The 12052-nt window shown below is 38.3% G+C and overlaps 1 protein-coding gene across 1 annotated transcript; it reads right to left on the bottom strand.

Annotated features, from left to right (window-relative positions):
- Positions 1–723: 723 nt before the first annotated feature.
- On the bottom strand, positions 724–7767 carry Spry3 (sprouty RTK signaling antagonist 3). The gene is made up of 4 exons (XM_036174446.1): positions 7655–7767; positions 7378–7503; positions 2923–3046; positions 724–2204 (listed from the first exon to the last, which is right to left on the bottom strand). Exon 4 carries the CDS (start codon positions 2093–2095, stop codon positions 1229–1231), a length of 867 nt encoding a protein of 288 aa, XP_036030339.1. The 5' UTR covers positions 2096–2204; positions 2923–3046; positions 7378–7503; positions 7655–7767; the 3' UTR covers positions 724–1228.
- Between the last annotated feature and the right edge of the window lie 4285 nt (positions 7768–12052).

The raw sequence follows: 12052 nt of genomic DNA, 5'->3' as shown, positions 1-12052 counted from the left end.
AAAATTATAACATTGAACTAGATTAATATTTAAGATTCCTTCCAGCTCTAAAATTTTATGACTTTTTATATCCATTATTAAGGCCTGAGCCATGCAGTCTCAGGGCAGTTAGCTTCTAAGGGAGAACATACTTCTGTAATATCCTTTGCTTTGTTCATTTAGCTATAAAGCACGTCTGCCTTTGGCACTTGGGTCAGACATACAAAGTTATGAGCATCCTGATTTACTATCCTACTCAGCATGCTAGTAGAATCTGTCAGTACTACAAGTTGATTATCAGGAAAAGGAGAAAAACACTCCAACTAATTGAATTTGGAAATATAGGAGAGTCTCATATGCTCACAAACAGGTGAGTGTGGTTGTGAGTGCATACACACATTGGGATACCAACTATCGCTAGCAATCAGTTCATTACAATAATCCATTTCCCTTAATACGATTTAGTAAATAGTATAGCATAGCAAAGTTTGGCATCTAAAGAAACACCTATGGGAAAACAGCACTTTTGAATGTGTCAGAGAAAGAGAGGCAGGAAGAGAGAAACAAAGATATCAAACAAAATAAAAATATAGACAAAGATTAGTCTTAGAAAGCAGAATAATAGAAATGTAGGAAATAAAAAAGAAATATGGCAAAGTAAAAGGAGAGGCTAAAAAGAACAGGATAATGAAAGAAGAGTCAGGGAGATGGAAAGGAAGGAAAGATGGAAGAGGGAGAAAGGAAGAGAGGGAGGGAGGGAGGGAGGGAGGGAGGGAGGGAGGGAGGGAGGAGTCATATTCCCTGGAAGATTGAACGCTGTTCCACATGCACCTGTGATGACCATCTGAGAAGAAAGTCTTCAAAGGCACTGTGGAAAGCAGAGTGACAATCAGAGCCTGCATCGAGAGGCATTACCTTGGGGAGCCCCTAAACCTCCACGTTGCTGGCTCTGTCAGTCCTCAGTGTCCAAACCTCATGCCCACATATCACCTGAATTTGCCATGACAGCCATAAAAGCTGAGCAGGCCGGGTGTAAAAAGACTGAAGAAGATAGGATAGATACTGTGAAAAAGAGCAAGGCATCCTGCACTGGGATATACTTTGCCATTCTCCTGATGCTGCAGGAACAAAAGAGGTGAGGCCCTAACTTTGGCTAGTTTATTATCTCACACCCTCCCCAAAACATGAGGCTTATGCTTTACTGAAGAGGGTCTGAAGGAGAACACTCTGGATTCATCTTGTAGGAAGGTCATACAGACTTTTCCTGGGCCTTAGGGAAGGGTGCGCTACCAGAAGAGATTTTTCTGCACACAGTGTTGGTGTGCCTCTTACAGCGGCAGCCTGGTCGCCGGAGACTATCATAGCCCTGCTGGCACAGATGGAGGCATCCACGGGTAGGCAGGTAGCAACACAGGCAGGGTAAGAAGAGGGAGATGAGACTCATGGTTGCCCAGCGAATGAAGCAAGAGCTAGGCCCACAGGAGCAGGGCTCATCAGCGCAGTTGTCTTCATCATCAGTGGAGCAGTGGTAGAAGAGGCCCTTGACACAGCAGAGGCAAGTGCCATAATCAAGGAGGCTCTCAGCAGAGCAAAGGCAACGCTGGTTGCACATCCAGCAGGAGGGAAGAGGGCGAACCGCTGTACATGGGACACACTTGCAGCGCCCACACTCCTCGCAGATAAAGAGGTGATCACTGGGATGCCCTACAGATAGCTCAGCTTCTCCCTTCAGAGCACCATCGACCTTTGGGTGGGCCCCTGCTCCAGGCTGGGTTCTGATAATGGACTGGCCTGAAGGAGAGGGTGTAATGCTGGCCAAGAGCCTTTGATCAGAGGCAGTGGTGCTTTGGGACATTGAGCTGGCAATGCTAGATTGGCTCAGATGCTGAGGCAGGGGCTGCAGCTGATGGCACTGGCTGATACTGCGTGGGAGAACAGTAGGCATGGTAGCCAGGGACCAATCAGACTTGTGGGTTTGCACAATAAGGGAAGGGCTGGAAAGAGCCTGTTTACAGGGTGCTGGGGGCCGTTCCACATAATCATTGCTAGCATGAGTAGAGCGCAGCTGTTCAATAGGCAGAATTTGTTGGAACTCATCTGTAGCTGTGGCATCCATTTTGCCTAGATTTTTGAGCTGTAAGTGATTTGGGGTCAGAGTGGCACTTATGGTGATAAAAAAAGAGAGCCCTTGTAGTTATACGGACCTCAAAGCACATCAGAAAATCCTAGGAGAAAAGAAATAGAAACAATATATGAGAACATACAAGTCACAAGTTCAGGGGAGCCAAGAAAAGTTAGGACTTATCACCACTTCATCTTTCAAATGCTGTATTGTAGCTTCATGTAACACCTTTAGTTTGTAAGTGAACTCACTTATTTTCAGACAAGTATGGTCTTCCTTTTCAGAGGATAAATCAGTTTGGGAGCAAATGTTATATTAATTCATTTTGTATTCCATCATGTGATTAATTTCACAGAAGCAGTTAATCTAAGTTTTGAGCATCTGAATTCTAATAAAATTGGAGCCAAATGTTAAAAACAAAGGTCATTTCCTAAAGCAATATTGATTCAATAGAGGAAACTTCATAGGTTTATCAAGAGAAGCTGCTCATATGTGTACATGGACATGTATATATCCAATCATTTTCCTGCTTCAACCTCCAGAATAGCTGAGACTATAGGTATGCATTACCACACTCAGCTTCCAAAATCAAACACTTTTTATATATAACATTGGGCAATGGGACAACTATATCAAACTATAATATAGCCCTGAATTATTTCAAACATCACTATAACTATACAAGTGCATTTACCAAACAAATTCTGCATAGACTGCTTTCCTCTATATCTACTTTACACCAAAAAATGGTTTTTGTAAAGAAAGGACATATTTTTATACTATATTTAAACTTAGTTGAATATTAGAAAATATATTCTTACATCTTCATTATGCCAAAAATGGTTGTGTAGTCATTCTCCTGAAGGTGTTGATATAGTGTAGAATCAATAAATGGTGACCTTGCAGAAAATATTTTACAAGTAGTAGACTCCTGTACCTAGAAGACTGAATGTTAAAAAAAGAAATGGAAACATGAATCAAAGAGGCAACATGGAACACCAGGACATAATGATCATTAGCATGAATAAAGTACATATTTGAAATCTAGCAGATTTTAAGTATCCTTAAAATGAACCAATTACTCATACTTTTGTATAGTTTGGATATATTGAATGAATAGTCAATAAAAATGAACAAAGAGCTAGAGAACAGAGTCTGTTTAGGTTTTCACATAAAGTGAACAACACTAAAATGGGCCCAAAGTGAAATAATAATAGGAAAAATAATGATACAGTTCATAAAGATTTCAGCAGCTAAAAATGACTGCACTTTGGTGGCTTTTGAGGCCATATTCTCATATAAATATGATTAGCTAAACTTACATCTGCTTAAAAATTAGATAAACATTAGTATGCTCAAAGACTCAAATATGTATGATACTTTTGTCAAATCACTTGCTTTTAGGCCTAAGTCTCACTACCTATAAAATTATAGGGGTGGTCTAGGTGATCTCAAAGAATACTGACCCATAATTGTCTGTATTTCTATAGCTATGTAATTTAATTATTCTTTTCATCCACACCATCTACAACTTCAAGTTCTTGATAATAAGTTGGGCAAAGTGCCCTTGTTTGTTTGGACAATTCAAAAATAAAAATAGATTCACTTCCTTGAATCTAAAGTCCCTGAAACCTCCTGTCCATAGCTTTTCTAAATCTTTATACAGTCATAATCTTAGCATTTGAAAGAAATAGACAGCATTCATTGCTTGTAGATTATAGGTGAATGTAGAAGCTTTGGACAATGAAGAGTATTTAAGAAATAGGTTTATATCTAACTTATCAAATACAGGATGGGTAGAGTCATTCAAATCTTGTATGCTTTAAATACAGCAGTACATGCTAGATATAGTTAGATTTATCAGTGTCCAAAATACATGAAAAATGTCAAGAAGTAATTACAGGAGATAATTGTATTATATTCCTAAAATGGGATTACAGTTAAGTCACTGAATGTTTGGGAATGACTACAAAGTTGAAAGCTAAACTTGATAGAATCTAGGTCATAATATAAACAACTTAGAACCAATAATAAAAATATTCAAGGGAGCTTCTGCCTGGTACCAGAAGGTCACATGGTGTTTAGGTTAAGGAGGTGTATTAAGATAATGATTAGATTTTTTACAAGAATGAGAGATTTGGTTGAATGATTAAAGAAATATAGAATAACGAATCACTGTTGCCATTGCCCTCAGGTAAGGGGGCTGACAGTATGAGGTTAGTTTCTTCCTGCTCTTAATTTTTTTTATTAGAATGGGTTCTGAGATCTAATCAGGGCAGGGAGGATCACCATAATATTGAGTTCTAGATAGTAATTAAAGGACTGGATGACAATTTTTTTTTTTTTTTTTTGCCATTCTGGGCCTGCTGAATCAATATAGCTAGAAAAAGATAAACTAAAATAATCAGTGTGTGTGTGTGTGTGTGTGTGTGTGTGTGTGTGTGTGTGTGTGTGTGTGTATTATAGCAGAAGGTAACAGGGAGGAATGCTGAAAAACAAATAAGCAAGATACTACTTATAGACTTCATGAGAAAATGTATGTAGACTAGATGAGAAACTACCACTGCATGCATGTTTATTACTCAGGAGTCCACCCATTAAAAAGCCATTCTTTGTGAGCAGCAACATTTAAGCTGCCTGTGGTCAATCTGATATTTTGATAAATGACAAAGAATATGCATATCACATATTAAATAGCAGTCAATGTAGTTATGAGTCTTGGTTATATAGGTATGGAATATAGTGATTTTTGTCACGTAGTACCTCTGCAGTAATGAATGACGCATTGTAAACCCACCCCCGTCAGTCTTGCTGGCCAGGTGCTCATGGCTTTCTGAATAGTTTTTCTATAGCCATGAAATTTGCTATACACAACCTAAACAGAAATTTCTTTTCTTACCAGGAAGCTAAACCTATTCATGAAACGGTAATGTTTTTTCATGAAAGAAAATGTTTTTCTCTCTAAAACCTAAAATCTGCCATGTTGAGACAAATGTTGAAAACTTTTCTGCCTAAAGCTCTTCTTTGCTGGTGCCTTAAGACATTTCTGATTTCTATAATAAATCTTTTTTTGATAGAGTGTTATTCAAGATTGGTTTTTAAAGAGAGGAGAAAAGAAAGAAAGGCTGACTCCTGTTTTCTCCCACTTTCATAGGCTCAATGCTGTTTTGTATCTTACTGTGTAATGGCTGTGAGGTGTTGTTTTTTTTTTTCCCTGTAGTCTGCTGTTATATACACTTGTTCTCAGAATAACTGAAAGCAAACACAGGGGGAATTGCTGCTATGGCTTTATATGTTTTCTTAGTTCTACTATACCAAAGTCTGCTCTCTAAAAATCCTCTGTTCAAAAGCATTTGCATCTCTATCAAAGCACACACACCCCCTTACAAATACCAAGTTGTATATAGTTTACATTACTGACCTCTCTGTTACTGACTGGGCCACCCTCCTACCACATACATCTTGCTAGAGCTGCCAGATTCTCACCACATTTAACTCTTAACTTGTCACATTGCTACCCCAATCCTATTCATTACTTTAATAGTTTCATTAAGACTCATAGCAGTTTATTTCAAGCCCTTGAGCCTTGCAGTTTTAAGACCTTGGCATTATTAAAGATATAGGTGTTTTAGTGATGAGTGATGCAGAGAAAAATTTTAACACTGAACAAATTCATATACTTCTAATGGTGAGGAAAATTCTAAGAAGTGAGTTGTTCATTTAAGACATTGGGATCTTGTTACAGGCCTCAAATTATTTTCTAAGACACAAGAAACTTGGGGTATAGTCTTAATGCTAGCTTTACTTTGCTGTGTTACTATAGGCAAGTGACCTCTCTGTTTTTTCATCTGCAAAATGAAGATGTATGTAAGAAGGATTTTTTAAAAGCCTATTTTGCCCTGGTCTAAATTCTGTCCTAAATTTTGGCTGCATAGCTAAGTCTCAAATTCTTTCATGAAGAATTAGTCTCCTTTTCAATCCTTTGCTTCCTTACTACTCAGTCTGAATAAATATCTTTAAATCTAAGTCACTCATATTACTAGATTATGTTTCTCAGCTAGAGACCTAAAAACAGAACACAAAGTAATAAAATTTCTAGCATTTTATAATAAGATCTTACTGTATTTTAGACTCAAATAGACGATGGTATACTTAACTGTGGATAAACTGCTAGTCTGCCTTATTTGTATTTTTGTATGTAGCTGATTTGCTGGGAACATGCTTTAACACCTTATACACTCCATGTATAATATATCACATTACAGTAAGGTTTTAATATGTGCAGAAAAGCAACAATAATTTGCATTTCAAAATGCAATATCTGTTTAAGAGTTCAATATTTGTTTTCTGTTCATGGAACTTGATTTGCAACATTCGTAGGTGAGTGATAGATGTGTGGAAGTGTACTGTAAATCATTTTCCTAGATTCTATCAAACGTCTTTGACTAACTAGACATGCTCACAGGTTTTTATTTTGGACAAAATTCTCATATGCCACATACAGATACGTACACATATACCTAGGCATGAATCCAGAAATTTCTAAATCATTGCTCTGACTCAATGTAAGTGTGTGTGTGTGTGTGTGTGTGGGGGGGGGGGTTATGCCGTGTCAGCTTGCGCCATTTCTACCCAAGGCAAGGTGATGTGATGAAATCTGAACGATGCATAGCCCAGACTTGTGAGCCAATAGCAGACTAGCCCCATGCTGACAAGGATGCCCGCTGGGCAGCCAGACTGGCCTCAGCATGGGCTCTTCCTACGTCCTCACCTTGGGTGGTTAGGCTGCGCAGTAAGGGGCTTAGGTAAGCACCAAAATACATTAAAGGTCAACAGACTAGACATTTAATTGGCATTTGGTTAAAAAAGAATCCTATTGAATTCCTATTTTGATTTCTAAATTTCCAGTATGGGTAATTTTCTACAAGAGCTGATTCATTTAAATGTCTCATTTTATTTTACCCAGGCGCTTTCGCGTGTGTGTGTGTGTGTGTGTGCGTGTGTGTGTGTGTGTGTGCGCGCGTGTGCGTGTGTGCGCGCGCGCCCGCGCGGGCGCGCGCGCACACACGCACACGCACACGCACACACACACACACACACACTCACACGCACACGCACACGCACACCACACCACACCACACCACACCACACCACACCACACCACACCACACCACACCACACCACACCACACCACACCGAAAGCTGGAATGAATGGCAATCTGTGCATTGCATGGAAGGAATTCTGAAGTCTTTAAATGCTAATCTCTGTGGCTTACCTTGAGAAAATGGTTTATCCATGCCGAGAAAAGCAGAAGAACTAACGCTCGATCTGCCTCAAAAGACCTCTTTTCCGTAGTCTTTAGGTTTCTCCACCTCTCTTCGGAAAGTCTGAATGAAAACTCCTTTAGTGGAAGAGAAGATAAAAACAGAGATAGTTCTGCCTTGGTCCTTCCGTCACAGCAGGAGAGGGAAAAAGGAAGAGAGGGAGAAGGGAAGAGAGGGAGAAAGAGAGAAGGAAAAACGGCAGTGTTGGGGCGGGGGTGAGAATCAGACCTGTAGTGGCAGACACTCTGTATGGATTTTACATGCAGAGCTGAATCTTGATGCACGTATTCCCCAAAGAAAGCTCAGCAGGGTAAGTTCACCTCCTCCTCTTTCTCCTCCTCCTCTTCTTTCTCCTCCTCCTCTTCTTTCTCCTCCTCCTTCTCCTCCCCCCTCCTCCGCCTCTTACTCCTCCCCCTTCTCCTCCTCCAGTTTCTTCCCCCCTCCTTCTCCAATATTTTCCTTCCCCTCCTCTTCCCCTCCCCCTCCCCTTCTCCCCTTCCTCCTCCCTTACCTACTCCCCCACCTCCCTTTGGTCCCCGCCTCCACCTCCACCTCGGTCTCTTCCAATCTGTCAGAAGAACCAAAGCAGCAGAAACTGCAGTTGTAGACACAGGGTATCTCTATGGAGCAATAGATACCGCTAGTGTGTGATTATTTATACAGCTCTGGGTGTGTTGGTATATGATCTGCGGCAGTATGTGTGTAGGGTGAGGTTGCACTATGTGTTCAGTTCAGCTAGCTGGTTGTTTTGTGAATGTAGATGATTTCTGGAGGTCTTATGAATGGGTTATAGGAGAGGATGGGAGGGGATTTATTGCTCCTTGCTATAATTTCTTTCTCTCCCCCTTCTCTGTGTCGTGGCTTTCCCGGAGCTGTAGCTCTTAATGCTTGGCTAAGTGGCGTCATCCAGCTGAAATTGAATCGACCCATTAGAACTCCCCATAGGAATCTCTGTATCCGGTCCCTGGGTAATGACTGATACAAATTTTAAAGGGGAGTGGGGTTCCGGGGGGTGTAAATAAGAGGGCCTTATCTGGATATTTCTGACACTCACAAAACGCTCAGAATTTGCTGATTGAGTGTAGCTTCAATCTGATAAAGATTGAGCTTCTGTAAGGGCTTCCCCCACCTTTTTTTCCCATTCATTCCCATTTTTTTCCCCAGCATTAATGATTGTCCATCTGTCATCCTCTGGGAAACCATTACCCAACCTACATTCCCTTTCTTCCTTCAGCATGTCATACATTTAACAACAAATATTTAAGTGCCTTCCTTTTGTGCTAGGTGTTCTGGAATCCTGCCTTTATGTAGCCTCCTTGGGACTTTCTGAGTTCTGAAAATAAAGCAATAAAGCAGCCTTAATTTACTCTTAGAGAGAAAGACAAATCTTTCTGTAAATTATCTTCAGCCCATTATTTAGTTCAGTAAGAAGGGTGTGTGTGTGGGGGGGTTCCTTCTCATACCCAGACAGAAGCATTGGAATAAATTCAAGCTTCATATGCAAAATTAAAGTGGTGCTTCAGTGGACTAGTGGCAGGAACTTGGCCATCAACATTCTTAGGAAGCTTTGGTTACCCCATCTATAAAATTAAGATGGTAAATGGTGACAGTTCGAACTAAAACATACTTGTGAGTCTGAAAACTCATATTCTTAATCTTACTCTAATTCCTTGTGTGACCTTTGCAATTTACTTCCTCTCTAGAGCCCCAATTTCTATATCAACACAAGGAAATCTGATTTGGTAATTGCCCTGTCTAGCTTTGCCATTATATTATTATTATTATTATTATTATTATTATTATTATTTTTTTTTTGTGGAGCTAAGGATCGAACCCAGGATCTTGAACTTGCTAGGCAAGCACTCTACCACTGAGCTAAATCCCCAACCCCGCCATTATATTATTTACACCCTTTTAGAAGTATTAGAACAAAAGAAAACAGAAACTTTAAAAAATGTATGGTTGTGTGTTTACATGTCATTTGTAAAAGTTCTTCAAATTATTCTGTTAATATATATCATATGTATATAATACTTATATACATAATTTATAAGCAATTCTAAATGTGTTTTTTCAACTATAATTACCAGTCAAAAGATTTCCTGTGTAAATTCTTCTTTTTTTAATGGCTCAACACTGTCCTTACACTTGAGCTTTTTGAAATTATGAAAACCATAAAATCTAGATCATAGGTTCATCTGCAGAAGATAGATTAGTAATGTAGTCCTTTAACAACTATGTATTGTACATCAACTGTGTGCCAAGAACTTACTACTGGCTAGATCCAGGCCAACAGATCAACATTCACAATTTTGACTTCTCAATTTAGGAGGTATGTATCTGACTTCGGAAAATTCAATTACCCCCACTCCCAAGCCTATGTCTTCATCTTTAAAACAGAGACAGAAATAGTTTCCATATCATAGAATTATGTTGTTGCCCTGTAATTTGGATAAGGTCTTACATTTAGAAGTTTTATTATGTGACTGGCATATAAAAAGCACTCAATGAATAGTGACTATGAATTTTAAAAATTGTTCTCACCTTATTTCAGCCCATAAGAATGGCAAGAAATGACTTTAATTAGAAGTCTTTTAATTTTTAAAAATATTTAAAATTTTTTCATCTTATGTGTATGTGTGCCCCACCTACATGTATGTAAGTGTACCATATGCATGCAATGAAAACAGAAGAGGGCATATTATGAGCCACCATATAGATGCTGGGAACTGAACCAGGGTCCTCTGCAAAAACAAGTGCTCTTAACCTCTGAGCTATCTCTCCAGCCCCACCTTTCATTGTTTTAAGGTACACATTTAAATTTGAACAAATGGGTTGCTTAATTACTTCCCCCTTTATTCTGTGAGTCTATATTAAGGGAACAAATCCAACCAAGATTATTTAATCTTATATTTTTGGATATCTATACCAAAAAATTATTTTGAGGATCTTTCATTTCACAATGCTTTCTATGGGCCAACCTTTAGCAAATTGCTAGTATTCCAACAGCTAGATGTCCTGTCTTTAAAGAATTGATATTTAAATAAGTAGGGAGACAGTTTTATAATCTGCAAGATACTATCTTAAGCATTTTATGTGGTTTAACTCATTTAGTTCTTACAACAATCCTGTGGAGTTTACCTACAAATTAGTGTGATTTTACAAAGGAGAAAAAAAAAGTTCAGAGAAATTAGGTAATTTACATGGTTGATGAGTTTCATTCAGATTTGGTATTTAATTTACTATAGGGCTTGCATACTTAATCACTATGCCATAGTGCCCAGTCATGTGCAAATCCGTGTGTGTGTGTGTGTGTGTGTGTGTGTGTGTGTGTGTGTGTAACATTCTTTCATACTATTTGGCATTTACTATGGTTAGAATATTTGTGTCTCCCCCAAATTCTTATGTTGAAAACTAATCACCAATATGGTGGTATTAAGAGGGGAGTCTATTGAGAGTTAATTAGGACATGAAATTGGAGTCCTTTGGAATTGGTGATATTATACAAGAGTCCCTGGTGAGCTAGAGTGCCCTTTGCACCATATAAGGATTTAGTGAGAAGGCACCACCTATGAATCAGAAAGTTAGACTTCATTAGACACTACTAGTAACTTCATATTAAACATCCCAGCTTCTAGAATGATGATAAGTTCTGTGGTTTACTGGCTATCTATTCTAAGATATTTTATTATAGCAGGTAAAACAAAAAAAGATATTAACTCTGAATATTTTCTATCATTGTATACTAATTTGCCTATGAATATTCTGCTCAGTCTTCTTGAAATATTTCCCTAATGTATATTTTTATACCTAGGTGTCTTTGCCTAATAACCTCAATATTCTTCTTAAGGCTCTAGTTGGCTTTCTTATACTTTAACACTATCAATCACAGAATTTGTTAACCTTTATTATGATTATCTCTTTTTTTGTTTTTTTTGAGACAGGGTTTCAACCTTTATTATGATTATCTCCTTCCCATGTTAGACAGTTATCATTGGTGGTACTTACATTTATTGCACTTGTCTTTATTGCTGTATCTCTAGGGATCGATACACTACTCACACAATTAATGGTTATTGAATGAATAGTTAAATGACTCTGGATAACTTCTTGACTTTTGCATTTTAAACTACTATGTTCTCAAATTACTTATGTAGTTTGATGACTTTTGATAGATTATCAGACAAGTACAGTTCTGTACAAAATATTCCTGATGAGACATTACAAAATTCAGCATGTATTATCAGGCACTTTGCTTTACAAAACTATTACATTTTTGTAACAGTGCATTTCAGTAAATCTGTTAATGGTATGCTTTTTGGGAAATAGATTGAACACATTCATTAAATTGCTGAAGATCATCTAAGTAGTTTGTGACAGCGTGGGAACTAGAAGCAAACACAACTTCTTGTTTCTCAATCTAGCACCTTTCTTTATAAAATACCTTAATGACATTAATTCCATTCCAAGTGAGCTTGTAGATACTATCTCAGCACAAATCAGCCCATATATTTCAGCAAGCTGCTGATTTCCCAAAAATAAATAACCTTGAAGAAGACCATAAAAATCACTCTGCCCTCCAAATATTTCCCTTACTACTCTAAAAAACCTCTCAATTGTGATTTT

This window comes from Onychomys torridus, chromosome X, assembly GCF_903995425.1.
Source record: "Onychomys torridus chromosome X, mOncTor1.1, whole genome shotgun sequence".
Taxonomy (NCBI): domain Eukaryota; kingdom Metazoa; phylum Chordata; class Mammalia; order Rodentia; family Cricetidae; genus Onychomys; species Onychomys torridus.
Note: the sequence above shows the minus strand (reverse complement) of the source record. Positions and strands in the feature narration are given on the sequence as shown.

Coding starts and splice junctions, on each gene's coding strand:
- Spry3 (XM_036174446.1), bottom strand. CDS start 2,095: ATGGATGCCACAGCTACAGATGAGTTCCAACAAATTCTGCCTATTGAA.